The following is a 15,442-nucleotide window of genomic DNA, read 5'->3' as shown; positions in this document are numbered from 1 at the left end:
CCTCTGGAGCTCTGCGAGGAGCTCCTCCTCACCAAAAACTCGTTATTCCTATTCTGTAATCCCTTTTGATCAGTTGTTAGTTGACAAGAGGATTTTCTTCCTTACGCAATCATAATTTTGAGCTTTTATCAGAATTTCTGAAAGGCTTTTTGGAAACGCAGGAATATTGTTCCTGTTGGATCGTTTTTGTTTTCCTGCTGCTCAGTGCCTTCAGAGACTGCTCTAAGATATGACTAAAGCGTGTGCAAGAAAAACTAATTAACCCTTTCATATGTTTGTGTATTTATTAATCTGTTATGGAAATGAGACTTACTGGCTCATAGCCCCTAGCTCTCCTTGTCCTTCTAAACAAATCTCTCATTCCGTTGGTACTTGGGCTGATTTAAGCCAAGTTACACAGCAGAATAAACAATGCAGGATTTACTGAGTTCAACTGAAAAAAACCTTCTGAAAACCCCTTCTGAAAACCCCCTCCAGCTGTGGAGCAGCTTTAGCCAGGAATATTTAGCAGAACGTTTGCAACGCTTGCACTGTCCAGTGGATGACCGGCTTTACGCATCTAAGGTAAAAGTGCACGTGAGTATTCCTGGTCAGAGGAATTCAGAGGGGACAACAGCGCAGTAGCTTGCCAGTGCAGTTCTACTGGTGAACTTGAATTCACCGCTAACCCCAGGAGCAAAATGCTTATTTGGAGTCTGTCCTGCCCGCTGCGGTTAAATACATGAGCGCTGAAGAATTTAAGTAATCTCATTTCAAAGGTCTTTAAACTGTCAAAACATTGCAGAGAAAGGTCGGAAGTGCAAGTTAGAAGTTAAAAAGTCCTATGGGAACCCAGCGTGTTGGAAGTGTGACGCCTGCCCAGCTGAGTCCTTCAGAAAATGCTGTTTAGAAGCTGGTTTCAGCATTTTTATTTTTAAAAAAGGTTACTGTCTACCAGCATCAACCTAGCTGCTGGGTGGTGTGAACGTTCTCACCTGTACCCAGCGATGTGAGCCCCACGTCTGAGTTTTACGGGAGCAGTCCATGTGAAAGCAACTGATGCACGTGAAGAAGCATGCATGATGCCTAGCTAGAGTCATTTTGTATTCAAAATGTGGACCTGATAGTAATTGAGTTTTGGAGTTCCAGGAGGCAAAAGATGGAGAAAATACAGAACATTTCTTTCTCCCTGTCAGAAAGTTTCCTGCTAAGTCATCTTAAAAAGGCATCTGACATATATTTAATAAATGAATACCTCCAGTTGCAAGATTCAGCACTGAAGAAGGGACAGACAGACACTTTTGTTTCTCTGATTTCTGTTTGAGTGTTGGGGAGTAGTGTCAGGGACAGAACAATACATGTTTTTAGCAAAGTATTCTCTGTAAGCAACTCCATGCTGTGGGAACTGTTGCCTGCCTTAGGAGGGGAAAAGGGAAAGGTAGTAAGAGCCAATTAAATGTAATCAGTAGTGTATTGGCTTTATGTGGCAAGGTTTTGGTAGCAGGGGGCTTACAGGGGTGGCTTCTGTGAGAAGCTGCTGGAAGCTTCCCATGTCCGACAGAGCCAATGCCAGCTGGCTCCAAGTTGGACCCACTGCTGGCCAAGGCTGAGCCCATCAGCAATAGTGGTAGCGCCTCTGTGATAACATATTTAAGAAGGAAAAAAAGTTGCTGGGACACAGAAATGGCAGCCGGAGAGAGGAGTGAGAACATGCAAGAGAAACAGCCCTGCAGACCTCCAGGTCAGTGCAGAAGGAGGGGAGGAGATGCTCCAGGCGCCAGAGCAGGGATTCCCCTGCAGCCTGTGGGGAAGACCATGGTGAGGCAGGCTGCCCCTGCAGCCCAGGGAGGTTCATGGTGGAGCAGATCTCCACCTGCAGCCTGTGGAGGACCCCACGCCAGAGCAGGGGGATGCCCAAAGGAGGCTGTGACCCCGTGGGAACCCCACGCTGGAGCAGGCTCCTGGCAGGACCTGTGGCCCCGTGGAGAGAGGAGCCCACGCTGGAGCAGGTTTTCTGGCAGGACTTGTGACCCTGTGGAGGACCCACACTGGAGCAGGCTGTGCCTGAAGGACTGCAGCCTGTGGAAGGGACCTATGCTGGAGCAGTTCGTGAAGAAGGACCCACGTTAGAGAAGTTCCTGGGGGACTGTCTCCCATGGGAGGGACCCCATGCTGGAGCAGGGAAAAGTGTGATGAGTCCTGCCCCTGTCGAGGATGAAGCAGCAGAAATAACGTGTAATGAACTGACCATAACCCCCATTGCCCATCCTCCTGCGCCACTTGGGAGGGATAGGTAGAGAATCCGGGAGTGAAGTTGTGCCTGGGAACAAGGGAGGGGTGGAGGGAAGGTGTTCTGAGATTTGGTTTTATTTCTCATTCCCCTACTCTGGTTGATTGGCAATGAATTAAGTTAATTTTCCCCAAGTTGAGTCTGTTTTGCCCATGACGGTAATTGCTTGAGTGATCTCTCCTGTCCTTATCTCGACCCACAAGCCCTTTGTTATATTTTTTCTCTCCCCTGTTCAGTTGAGGAGGGGGAAGTAATAGAATGACTTTGGTGGGCACCTGGCATTCAGCCAGGGTCAACCCGCCACAAGTAGAAATCACTTTTAAACCTGTTGAAGTGTCTTGAGTTGTCTAACAGCGAAAGGCACGGTGTGGGTGATGGGGGCTTTCTTCCCAGAGCCAAAGTGTACCTCACAGGGCCTCAGAAGGTACCTAGGCACTGAGGTGGATGATCATCACTTCCTCAGACTGGGACAGAACTAGTTTAAATGTTGTCTTCAGGATTCTTTTCATCTTCTCTGGTCTTTATGGGTGGACATAGTTAAAACAGGAGGGATGGGGACTGTTAGAGGCATGTTGCTGTGAGATTCTCTCCAGCCCACAGCTGATGATTGTTTATTTACTCTCTCTAGCGTTAGCACGCAGAAGTGCTGTGCCAGAATCTCACCCACACAGCTATAGCACTGTGTCTCTTCCCACCATATTCATATAACCCCCCCACCTTGTTTTGTCACAGATCTTCAGTATAAAACCTCCTTCCGTTGGAACGAGGGGTCTTGTTTCTAAATATCACTGAACACATGAAGTAGAACTGTGACATTTTAGAATGAGTTCTTACTAGCTCATAAGGGGTGAGTGCTCCAGCAGGAAAATTTTCATGCTTGACTTTCCTTTGATTTAAAGCTAGAGCTGAGGGGTTTTTTTTAAACAGCTCCAGTGATGTATTTTTATCTAGCTACATTATCCCAGCATGAGTCTCTTACAAAGGCCAGTAGAGAAGGAGTTACCCTTCACCTCTCCCCACTTTTCTTCCCCTACACCCTGGAGCAGAAGCCAGCCTATCAGCACTGGAAGTCTGCACTTAGCTGTGAGGAGTTACAGGCTATTCTGGTTCCTCGCAGATCCTGCCTTCATGTCCAATTGCTTGTCCCAATCCTCACACTACATAGAACAGAGACAAAAATCAAAATTATATTCAGTCACTGCATTGACAGCCTGGCCTCCCTTCCACTTGGCAAGTTCACTGAAGCAGCCCAGAGAATGTCAACATGAAAACATCAGCATGCCAGTTCAATGGCAGCAGACATGTATGTTGTCAGTACCAAGTGATGTTAAACATGAGGTAAACATTGTGTAAGAGTCATTATTATATTGAAAGCAAGCTCATTAGGCATGCAGGCCACCAGCAGAACAGTAATGAACACAAATACACTTCATGTATTTTTAAGGCAGAGAGTATTAAAGACTGCCAAACAGACAAGGATGCTGCATGTCCTCTGGAATTTCCTTCCCCCACCTCAACGCACTTGACACACGGATTTGGAAGCGAGCAGCTGTGTCACATCGGCAGCAGCAATGAGAAACTAAAGGTCAGGAGTGAGGTGTCTTGTCCAGGTGTCTGCCACAGCCATGTAGACACAAAGGTACACCACGCCAGTATTAATTCAGTACTAATTACCGCGATACCGATCTTAATACTGTATCCTTTGTTGCCAGATGTGCAGCTAGGTTCTCTCGAAAGTCATGGAGGTAATTGTATTGCTGAAAAAGCACAACCAGATTTGTAGTGAGTGCTCTATACTTTCAGAAAAGGCACTGCCTATCTTAAAAAGCTGTTTGATACCCCAGGATAAAAACTGCACCCTCTAGCCCGTTTATTTGTTCTTCTTGTGCTTACTCCAAATCCTCTGGAATTTTTCACCATTGGACATAGATTACATGGATCCTGGCTTGGCTCCTGTGGTTCCTTATAAAAGGGCACATGTGAGCTCAAGGGAATGCAAAACATGGTCCTTATAGGAGAGTTTCATGTCAGAATTCAAAGCTGCTTTATTTGGGTTACCAAGAGTTATTACTCTCTCCATAATGAGTCCATGATGCAGAACGCAGCCTTTAGCTAGTATGATGATGTACAACAGTTTGTGGTAAGCTCTTAGGTCAATATTCCACATGATGTATGAGTTAAGAAGCAAGTGTTCAACATGAGATAAAAATGTTGGTCAGCAGAGGCTAAAGGACAGATCATCCCCCCCAGGTGGCTGTGAGGGCTTCCATTTGTAACATTTGTTCATATCCTTCCCCACCTCTTCAACCAGGGATGCAAGCTGCTCCCCACCTGCCCCTTTGATTTGAGGAAAACTGATTTTCAACAAGTAGTTTAAACAAGATTTGCCTTCCAGAGAGGCTTAGAGCTAACAAAGAGACAGTCTTTAGGCAACTTTCTCCTCAGAAACTAGTCTTGTAAACTTTTAAAATGTCAGCTCCTCTTTCCTGTACATAGAACTATTTTAAGACCATAACATCTTGGACTTCTATCAACGAAAATATGTACACAGAGTAGCTAAAAATCCCACCGAAAGAAAAACCCTATTCTTCTTGGCAACTTAGGCCTCCCTCCACGTAGGTTTTAACACTAGTGCTAGGGATACTTCTTAGAAGGCAACTGCCAGTGTATCGATGTGATAGCTACAGAAGATGAACATGGCTAGCTAGGTTACAAAGATGGAACAAAACCAAGGCAGGAAAATCAAGCAATATCCAAGTTGCAAGGAGCATGTGAGCAACAGAAAAAAAAAAGGACAATAGCTTAGCGAGTGACAAGCAGGGATAAGGAGGAGAAAGCAACACTAGTGATGGTGGAGAGCAGGCAGGGAGAACAGCTGTTGAAGGCAGAACAAGACAGATTCAGCATGCAAGCAGAAATCTAGAAGCAGGTCAAACCCAAGAGAGCAGCAGGGGCACCAGCTGTGGAGCTTCTCAGAAAGACACAGGGATCCCTTTGTGAAACAGGGAGGACTGTTCCTGCTTTCTACCCTTGTTTTGACACGCGCATTACCCGTTGTAGCCTTATTACCTTGATGGTCTGTATCGCCCCAGATCCTCTCAAGTTTCTGAGCCTGTCTATTGCTTGCTGAGGTGCCAGCGTGTCCGAAAGCTGAAGCAGGAGACATGCAGCTACTGTAAGGGAAAAGTATAAACGTATATACGCTACACAGTACCACTTTTGCACAGTAATAGGTTTGTTCCATGAAAACCACTCTAGCAAAACTCAACCTTGTCATATCAGGGTCACAGGTCTGTTGGATCTTTTGCTGCATACTATTTGTTGGCACTGGCCCCATCTGCCTGCTGCTCCTGCCCAAGCCTGCAGGCTTTGGAAACAGGCAAAAACCTGCACTTTTCCCCACCCTGCCTTTCTAGCAGCGTTCAGGAGGCAAATTCTAAAGTCTTTCCAAGAAGAAGTCCCAGTACACCCAGTTAATTCCCCTTTGTGTCTTCTGACCACATTTGCTTTTTTGGCAATGCCACCACCCCTTCCTTCTGAGGCATACACAGTAACTAATGCCCCTGAAAGCTTTAGGGGGGACATTGGGCTGAAGATGCAGAGCAATAGGTTCATCTCCTTTTCTTGAGGAGATGTTCAGGGAAGAGGGGAAAGTGCAATCCCATCAGTCAGAGGAGACTAAAATCTGCAGTGAAAACAGAGATAGAGTCAGAAGGTAAGATGGAACTTACTATCAGCCTCACTGAAAGACTGACCCTGCCTGACCCTCCATCCCCTCACCTACGCACTCAGGTCTATACCGTGACATACTTAGGTCACTCATCACAAACAGTTTCTATACAGGCAGCTAATGTTACTACCCTTTGACAACACCATTCCCAAGAAATGGACGCAAATATATTTAACTAGCCTTCTACCTGTAGTGACAGTTTGCATTGTAACCACAGTTAAGCTTCAAGCAGAATTTGGCTCTTTTAGACAGTGCTGTCTCATGAGAATGGGTTTGTAGGATGGGTTAGTTAATCAGGCATTGAGAGGGAGAAGTCAACTGCTTACTGAGACATGAGCGTCCAAGGCCACCGTAACAGCTGAAAGAGAAGAGAACGTTTGAGTGTAACAAGCTGTAGCATGCTGCAACACCCAGAGCCCCCCTCAATACGTAAATATATGGACACAATTTCTTGCAAGAGGAGCAGCGGTACAAGAAAGTCAGAATAAGAATTTCTGTAGAAATACCTACAAGGCTATCTCCCATATATTCTTCAGACCTTCCTTAAGTAGTGTCTTTCTAGAGAAACTGCAATTTTAAAGTTCCCCTTCGTTCATGGTTAATAGTCCCAAAGGCACTGGAGGACAGAAAACAGCATGAAGACTGACAATCTCAATTTTCTTTAAATCCTACTCCAGATTCAGGCTTCTGTGACAGTTGTGAACTAATGATAGCAGCAGGGTTCTGCATCAGCAGGAAGACAACAGTGGATGTCTGTGTGGGGAGCTGTCAGCAGGATCATTCAGGGAACACAGAACTTGGAAAGCTCTTCCCCTCTACCCTGAGCTCAGCTACAACTGTCTGAAGAAATTACTTTAAACCAATCTCATGCAATTTAAGAGTGAATTTTGCACTGCTGGAACCCATTGAGCCCCTGATAAACAGCCCAGGGGTGTGTTACTCTCTGACAACAGCTGCATTAGCTTACAACTCATATTGTATACCTGATATCCAACTAGGCTAGCAGCAAGGAGTCATATGGTGCCATTCAACACAGACTTTGAAGCGCTTGCTGGACAGAGCAAGGGGAAGTGGGAGATTCAAATCTTACAAAGGACAAGTTAGGTCCAAAAGGGTGCCCGAGGAGAAACAAGCAGCTTTTCACAGCTTGAACTAACCCTAAAGAACACAATTGTCATTTGACAGGATTGTGTTTCAGCTCATCATATATCTAGAGAAGCTAGTATCTTTTACAGGAACATGGGGTGAAAGGGAAGCAACCAGAACCTACTGTATGATTGTTTTCCGGTTACTTTCCAGGCAGCTTCTGAGCTCTTCCAGAATTTTGCAGCACTTGGCAATGTCAGGAGCGTCCCCGTCAAGAATAGGATAGTGGTGCACATAGATCCCATGCTGTTGGTAGGTGTCTATAAGGTTTGGTACTCGGTATTTTAAGAGCTCTCCTCTGGTACAAAGCACAAATATATCCTGGGTCCCATAGTTCTTTAGTTCTTCTGCCAACAGATTAAGACATTTGCAAATAAACAAAAGCCTATCAAGCTTAAGGATACACAGAAAAGCTACTTGGTACCAATTCTCTTGTTTAGTCTTTGAGGTTAAGACAATAGGAGGTAGCAATTTTGCTTTGAGCAGCATTTTCCTCCACTGAGTCTCTCCCACAGTTGCCCTCAGGTAACCCACGAGAGAAATTTTCTCAGTTCAGAGTGAGTCTCAAGACAAGCCTCACTAGAAAGCACGTCAGCACTTAGAACAGCCTGTTAACTGCTGCCTGCTTAAGCATGATTCTGTCCCATCTCTGGCTGTGACTATGTCCAAATACCATGGGTTTTTGCTATTAGTCTCTGCTCTTTTAGTGTTTACAGACAAATACTCAGCACAAATCTTTACATAATTTCATCTTTTCTATCCTAATCTCAGTTTTCTCTGGGAAGAGGAGATTACAAGTTTGTAATTTGTCTTGATCCTAGCTGCTTTGAAGATGCCTTCTCCTGCACATGACTTGGAAGACCTCATGGTTACTGTGAAAGTTATACAGATGCCTGTATAGCTTCAGCCTGGAAATACACTGACTACTTATTCAATATTTGAATAGACAAGCCACAAAGAAAGCTGCACTGCACACTTGAAAGTGATATCTAGTACCCATAACGCTGACTGTGCTAAGCTATTTGCTGCATCTTCAAGCAGAGTATTACCAAAACTCAGAAAGACACTGCTGTCAGACATACTCCCAGCAAGATTTTGTAAAGAACTGCCTGCATTCTAACATCGTGGCATGCACATGGACAATTATAGCATCCATTGTAAAAGAATGAATAAAACACCACTATTTTAGATACCTGGCATCTGGATCCTTATGCCCAGATTTGATAAACAGCAACTCCAGTAGTCTTCTAAGACAAAGTAAACCTCTAGCTTCTCAGTAACATATGCTTTCAGTTTACCTGCACATTACATGAAAACAAGAGGCACTTATACACTGGCCATAAGACTCACCTATATCTTTCTGAAGATTTCTTCTAACATCCTTAAACCTGCAACCTAGAAGAAATTATGAATAACAATTAACACTCCAGGTAAGTGACATTTATGGAATGGCTGCTACAGCTGATGAATAGAGCACAGACAACCTCCCCCCAAAACCAAAGCTAGCAACAAAGCCACACCCCAAATAAAACACAGTTCTTATTTTTGCAAATAGATCACTAGCGCAGAAGACCGTTTAAACACCATTATCTGCTTAACACTGTAATGTAATGGGATTGAAAAAAATCTGCCCAAGGTTTTAGGCTGCTGTGCATTTTGCAGATGAAAAGTTCTGGATATTATAAATCAGGATACAGCTTAGAAAAAACCCACAAAACAAGAAAATCCAACAAATAAAAGGGCTGGATAGAGATCACTTAAGACTTGTCTGGTTGATGAGTGGGAAAGTAAGTTCCCTCTTCTGTAATACTCAGCACAAATCACATTAAAAGTCCTCCTTACTATTCAATCTTCAGCATATCGCCACTTCCATTTTTTCCTCTTATCATGCTACCAAGGCATTTTTGCAACCCCTACAGAATACTGCACTGTGATATTCACAGCTATTGTTTGGTTTGTGAGATGCAATTGCGTAAAATATTTGCACTGTGTCCTCCCTCTGTCTCCCCTCCTTCACTCACAGCCCCATAGGCACACAATCTACACCTGCCCTGACAACAGTCAGGATTCTGCATATCCTGAAACACCTTTTGAAAGCATGACAGCAGAATCCTGCAGACCAAGAGCTGTATCGGCAGGGCTACCACTGGAGGGTAGCATCTGAAGACTAAGCAGCTGTTACAGGAACAGCTCAGGTAGCTAAAAACACAAAATGCAGCTATTTTTTTGCATACATATGTTAACTGGTGTTCAAGTGATAGTGGGATTTTCATCAGCACTGGCCATCGTCCACTTCAAGATGCCTTAAATCCAAATATTATTCAACACTTGTTTTTTAGTTCTTTAGTGTAGTATTAGTCCCAAGCTTGTATTTCTCAGAGTTGGCTAATGAAAATCAAGTAACTCTTTTAAATGAAGTAGGCAAAGTTCACCAGCAGTTTCATCTCTTTTGTGACCAAAGGTGATTCACCATGGCTGCAGTTTTGGTAGTTAAAAAGACAGAGAAAGCTTATATGTTTATTTTTATACCATGGCCATGGTAGTGCAACCCAGATGCTAAGGGAGAGCAGTACAGGACTGTCAGCACAGTGAGTGACTATAATCTGAGCCCAATATATCTTATAAAGGAATTATTTGTTAAAGCAGTCTGGTTTCAGTTATGTTGTTGCTTGTTATAAATAGTAAGCCCGGCTAAAGAACCAAATGTTTTAACTGACAATGGAAGATGGCCACTGTTTTTTTACCACTATGCCATACGATCTTGCGTTAGGATATTCTCTACATTAGCTTTGGTATTTCCAAAACAATTATTCCAGTGGTAGATTACAAAACAAGCCACCCCACTCAGTAAATGGAACACAGAATTTTGGGGTACAAGATGTTACCTCTCTTCAGCTCCAAACATGCCTGTAAATTTCAGTGAACGCTTCTTACCTGGAAGGGAACATAATCCCAGGGACTCAGAAGAGTAGAAAGGAGACAAAGACAACCTACCAGGAAATAAAAAGTATAATTAAAAAATCAGAACAGAATATTTTGATTATTCAAATAGAGATAACTCACTACTAGACATTCCTTTTCTGTGGGATCGTGAGTTACCTGCCTATAATTCAGTTTTAAGAATAAACCCTAAGTATTCAAGTGTTATTTCTACAACAGCAGGCAAGGGAATCACACGTTTGGTAGCGTACTTCATCACACGCCCCTGCCCAAGAGGAGGATGAAAAGTGTTGACAAATCCCCGCCTGAGCACCAAGATGCTCGGGTTAGCACAACCGACAGTGACTAAGTAAAAGCTTTCAAAAGCGGACCTGGCCCCACATCCACTGACGGTTCACCAGCACCCACTTAATCCCTTTTCAGGGGCACCTGTCAGGCCCACCGCAACCTCTGTCCTCGCTCTGGCAGGTCACCGGGGCTCCGGCACGGCTTCCCTTCAGGGCAAAAAAAAGTCCCGTTTCACAGGAGAGGGATTTAATGCAAACTGCCCTGTAGATTCTGAGGGAAAAGACGCCCGGGACGCGTCTCACCAGGAGATGGGGAACGGCCTCGGGTCCTCCTCCTCGGCGGCCTCTTCGTCAGAGGAGTCGAAGTCACCCGCTTGCATCGCGGAGGGCTGCGGCGGGAGGAGAGCGAAGAACTCACCTGGGGGCCGGAGCCCGCCCTGCCCCCTCAGCTGAGGGGACCCCGGTCCCGGTCCCGGTCCCGGTCCCGGTCCCGGTCCCGTCCCTCACCGGCTTCACCATGGCGCTGCTCCGCGACCGCCGACGGTTTGAACTGTACCCGCCCATCCGGGTCACCTCCATTGGTCGAACCCTTCCCATCTTTCGTCCAATGGGAAGCTGCCTCCCGCCGGATGCGTAAAAAGCCAAGCCGCTTTCCTTACGGCTTCACGAGAGGAGCATTCTGATTGGTGAGCAGCGAAGCAGAGGCGGGTTTTTAAAAAAAAAAAAAAAAAAAAAAAGCCGGCGGCGGTGATCTTTGCGCTGATTGGCTGAGGCGGTGAGGCGGGAAGGGGCTGTGTCTCGAGCCCGAGGTGGCCGTTGGGGGTGGGGCGCTGTGAGGGCTCTCTCAGGGGCCGGGCGGCTGTGCCGGCAGCTACCCCTGCCCTTAATTCCTTTTTAGAGCCGGCTTCGCATTTCTGACTGAAAAAGGGGTGGAAGTACGCTTTCACTGGCTTATCATGCATTGCTTCCAAATTGCCCCAGCCCTTCCCATCTGGGATGCTGCTCCTGAGGTAAATCATGGAATGGTTTGGGTTGGAAGGGAACTGAAAGATCATCTAGTTCCAACCTCCCTGCCGCGGGCAGGGGCATCTTCAACTAGACGAGGTTGCTCAAAGTTCCATCAAACCCGGCCTTGAACACTTCCAGGGATGGGGCATTGTCGCGAATAAGTGGTTTGGACTGCTTAAAGAATCACCGTCAAAGGTATTAGCAAAAGTGATTTAATAGGAGTTTGTAACGTGTAGAACTATGCTGCGAAGGAGCCAGGCACAAACAGTGATTTTTGGCGTCAATCTAGAGGATAACGTCATGGAGACTTTCAAAGATGTTTTTTGAAGTCAAAAGTATGGCTGTGTACAAATTCCTTAAGTGGTTTGAGTTTGGTGGGATTCCTGGTAGGGCCAGTGCAAGATCTCCAGGTGTGGAGATTTTAGATTTTAGTTCTACATTAGAAACATTAGTTCCACAGCTGGAGGTTTTAATGAAACCTGCCTGAGAAGGATTGTAGAAGCAAATTGCTTGGTACCACAGGATTTAGGGTAGGTTCAGGGAATGAAGAAACAGATGATGAGAGGATCAAGGAGAAAACCAGTTTATTAAAACCCGGAATATGATAGCAGATGTACAAAAATTACATTACTGAGCATAATGGAGAATTAAAACAATGCAGATGTTGCCGACTAAGATGAGAAATGGAAAGAAATATGGCCTAAGAATTGAGGCAACATGAGGACACCCAGCCTCTGTAGCTGCAAACATCGTTTTATTAACTCCTACAGCCCCTGCTTGAAGGAACAGGTGTGTTGTTTGCTTCTGTTCACCATCTTGCTAGCTCTGGTCCCCTTGGAGATTATGTGCAACACTCATACTGTCTGATATAGATGTGAAATTTGCTATATTTTTCCCCCCGATTGATTTTACCTATTCATGTGAAAGGTATTGCAGATTTTAACTCTAAGGATTATATCTTTATGGAAGCAGTGACATAAGACTGATAAATACAAAAAAATAGCAACAATGATAACGCTCCTTGTTGTTCTTTGAAAAGATCAAAGGAATTCTCTGGAGCTTGGATGCCTTCACGTGGTAGAAATAATTTTATTACATGGAATCTAAAATGGTAATAACAGCTGGTAATGCCAAGGGATCTGCAAAATGTGAGGCTAGAGCTTGGGTCTGTTGTGGCAGAAACGAATAGGTATAGTATATAAGTGTGAAATCTGAAGTAAATGTAGGGAAAAGGTTGGAAAAAACCCCCAAACCAAACCTGAGGAGGTCCTGTGAGATTCCTTCTTACCCCAGGCATCTTGCAGCATTAAATGACAAATACTATGTTTATTAGCTGACTACCTGCTATGGTTGTCTGCTTATTTCTTAAATTGAGCTGTTGCCCAGCACATCAAATTGTAATGTGCTAAAGCTTCTAGATCAGCTTGGCTGTGATGTATTTTATAGGAAAGACTAACAGGAGTTTGTCTGCAACAAATTGTCCTTTTGGCATATAAAAAGGAACACATCAACATCAAGGCTTTACCTTCTGGAAATTTTTGTCAGTTTATAGATTGAAGGTCTGTGCAAAGTGAAGAAAAATAGCCATGAGCATGGGCTGAAATACATAGTTTGGAAGATTTATTTCATTGGTGAGAGAGGGTGATGAAGAATGTATGATTTAACCAGAATTTTAATTGGGCTTTTAGATAAATGGTTGGGCCAGGAACTGCTGTCTACAAATACCTAATGGGAGGGTCTAAAAAAGACAAAGCCAGACTCTTCTTAGAGATGCGTAGCAGAAAAAGAAGAGACAATGGACAAAAGTGAAAATATGGGAAGTCTCTACTTCATATAAGAATTGCTTACAGTGAGTGTTGACAACAACAATCAATAAAAATATGGGTGGTAAGTTTGTGCTTACGTGGTAGCTGCTTGGGGTTATGGTTTTTTGGTTGGCTTTTTTTGTTGTTTTTGAGAGAGAGAGATAATAACGCTTATGTTACATGACATAAGACACTTATGCCTCTAATACAATAATAAATACCCTCCCAGAGATACTAAAAATAATTTACAGTGAGGGGGGTCAAACGGCAAGATTTTCCAAGCAGCCCGATGTCCCAGGCTTTAAATACATGTATGTAGAATGGGTTTGTGGTCTGGCAGCAAAATCTGTATACAAAATTTGTAATGTAAGAAAATGGTGTATGAAAACCCAGACAGGTCTAGTGGGTTAGCTAAGAATTTTCTCATGGACCTGATTGTGACTCCTGTGAAAGCAATCCTCTACAAACCTATCTGGGTTCCAGGTCATTTTTATTTCTCATTTCTCAGCAAACAGTCAAGCTCCTGAGAGCCCAGCTGGCTTTTGAATGTTACTCTGGTTACGCCTGGCTCTTGTGTCTGTGTACATCAAACCAAAGACAAAGGGAAGATCTTTATACCATGAGTTATAGCTTGTCATAGTGGTAAAGTGTTAAAATTCTGATTGCCAGACAAATACAGTTAAGCCTAACCTGGTTTCGCTGTCCTTGGGTCAGGGGAAGAGCCCTCATCCCTGGGGACTGTGGAGTGGTTCATATATGTAGTATCTTCTATCTGCTATTCTGCACTCAGGTTTCCTGGACAAAATAAATAATTAATTTACTTCAGGTAAAAGCCTGGGAGCAAACTAGTGTGTACGCAGTGGAGACACCCAGGGACTAGTGTGAAAGGAGGAGTGAAGGATCCTGATGATATATAGTCTCAGCACGTATCTTATTCGAACATAAACCTTTAACAAACAAGCTATGTTCTTTTCCTGCAAGGAGCCAAAATGAGATCTGAAATGTCAAAACCATCAAAATAATTTTAAGGTCATTGGTAACTGATTATTCCAAACAACCATATGTAATGCCAAAGACTTGTTAGTCACCTCTCATTTCATATCTCAGTTTCTGGAAGTTGCGTTTTAGTAAGACTAATTAATATATGTAGTGTTCCAAGAGATACACTGTAATGTCTTTGGGAGCACTCCACTGGTGATATCACCAGAAGATCCCACAGGGCATCATTTCAATTTTTGAGATTGTTGTTTTTGGAGGGAAAAAATAATAGGTGGAACAGAGTTTCAACATTTTCAAGCATCTTCTCTTCCTGCCCCTTCACTTTAAATTGTATGTTTGTGGAAAACTGAACCACTACATTATAAGCTTTACATTGCACCTCACAATGAGGATATGAATGGAAAATTCTTGTTACGTGAGATGAAATTGTGTAATGTTTGGAGAAACAGTTCTAACCTGAGACACAAAAGAAAACTTTAGAATTGCAAGCACAATTTTGGGAGATTCTGTGTATTTTCCACATTATTACTTAGATCTTCAGCTACGTTTGAGTTTGTTTTGTTAGGGTTTTTTTCTAAAACTGTGCCAATAAAACACGGACAGAAATATTTGTGAATGGTGATTGTCTGCTCCAAGCCAAAGTGTTTGCTGAAGGCAGATTCTTTGCAAGGTGTGTTATTTCAGAACAACAAGGAACTGCTCTCGTACTCCAAATTTTTTGAGGGAACTTTTTTTTTTCATGTGCATGTGGGTTTTCTTTGCTTTCCATCACAACCCAAATACATTTGTGGCAGACAGCTTCCTGGAAACATAAAGCTCATGGATTGGCTGTCTTTTCTGTCAATAAGGCTTCAGAACTGTAATTTCTCTGTAGCTCTGAACAAAACCACCCTGCCTACTGAGAACAGCTGTTGACTTGCAGAGTGACTTACTTGAGAATATAGTCTTATATGCTGCTGCTGCTGCCATAGAACTGGATTTATGGACTGTTTTGCCAGGATAGTACCATGGAGTTAAGAGTTGAAAGAAAGACAGAGGGGCTTAAGCTCTGTCTAGCCCTATAAATCCATTTGTCTATTGAATTAAAACCAGAACTGAGATTTGGCCCTAAAGCTGGTGATGAAAACCAGTGTTGTAGGTAAATAAAGTAGTATTTTGTGCAGTATTATAATGGTTACTGGCAATTGTTAGTGGAGATGAACTTCTACATTTCTAGGCAGGGTGCAGCCCTGCTTTTATTAAGACTAATGACATAAGT

General features: G+C 43.7%; 1 protein-coding gene across 1 annotated transcript; it reads right to left on the bottom strand.

Moving 5' to 3' along the window:
• Positions 1-3,652: 3,652 nt before the first annotated feature.
• Positions 3,653-11,362, bottom strand: CDKN3 (cyclin dependent kinase inhibitor 3). The gene is made up of 8 exons (XM_075031024.1): positions 10,880-11,362; positions 10,676-10,761; positions 10,080-10,135; positions 8,496-8,540; positions 7,270-7,492; positions 6,326-6,357; positions 5,339-5,442; positions 3,653-4,026 (listed from the first exon to the last, which is right to left on the bottom strand). The coding sequence occupies exons 1-8, from the start codon at positions 10,967-10,969 to the stop codon at positions 3,940-3,942; spliced, it is 723 nt and encodes a 240-aa protein (XP_074887125.1). The 5' UTR covers positions 10,970-11,362; the 3' UTR covers positions 3,653-3,939.
• Between the last annotated feature and the right edge of the window lie 4,080 nt (positions 11,363-15,442).

Source organism: Buteo buteo, chromosome 6, assembly GCF_964188355.1.
Source record: "Buteo buteo chromosome 6, bButBut1.hap1.1, whole genome shotgun sequence".
In the NCBI taxonomy this organism is placed as follows: Eukaryota; Metazoa; Chordata; class Aves; order Accipitriformes; family Accipitridae; genus Buteo; species Buteo buteo.
Note: the sequence above shows the minus strand (reverse complement) of the source record. Positions and strands in the feature narration are given on the sequence as shown.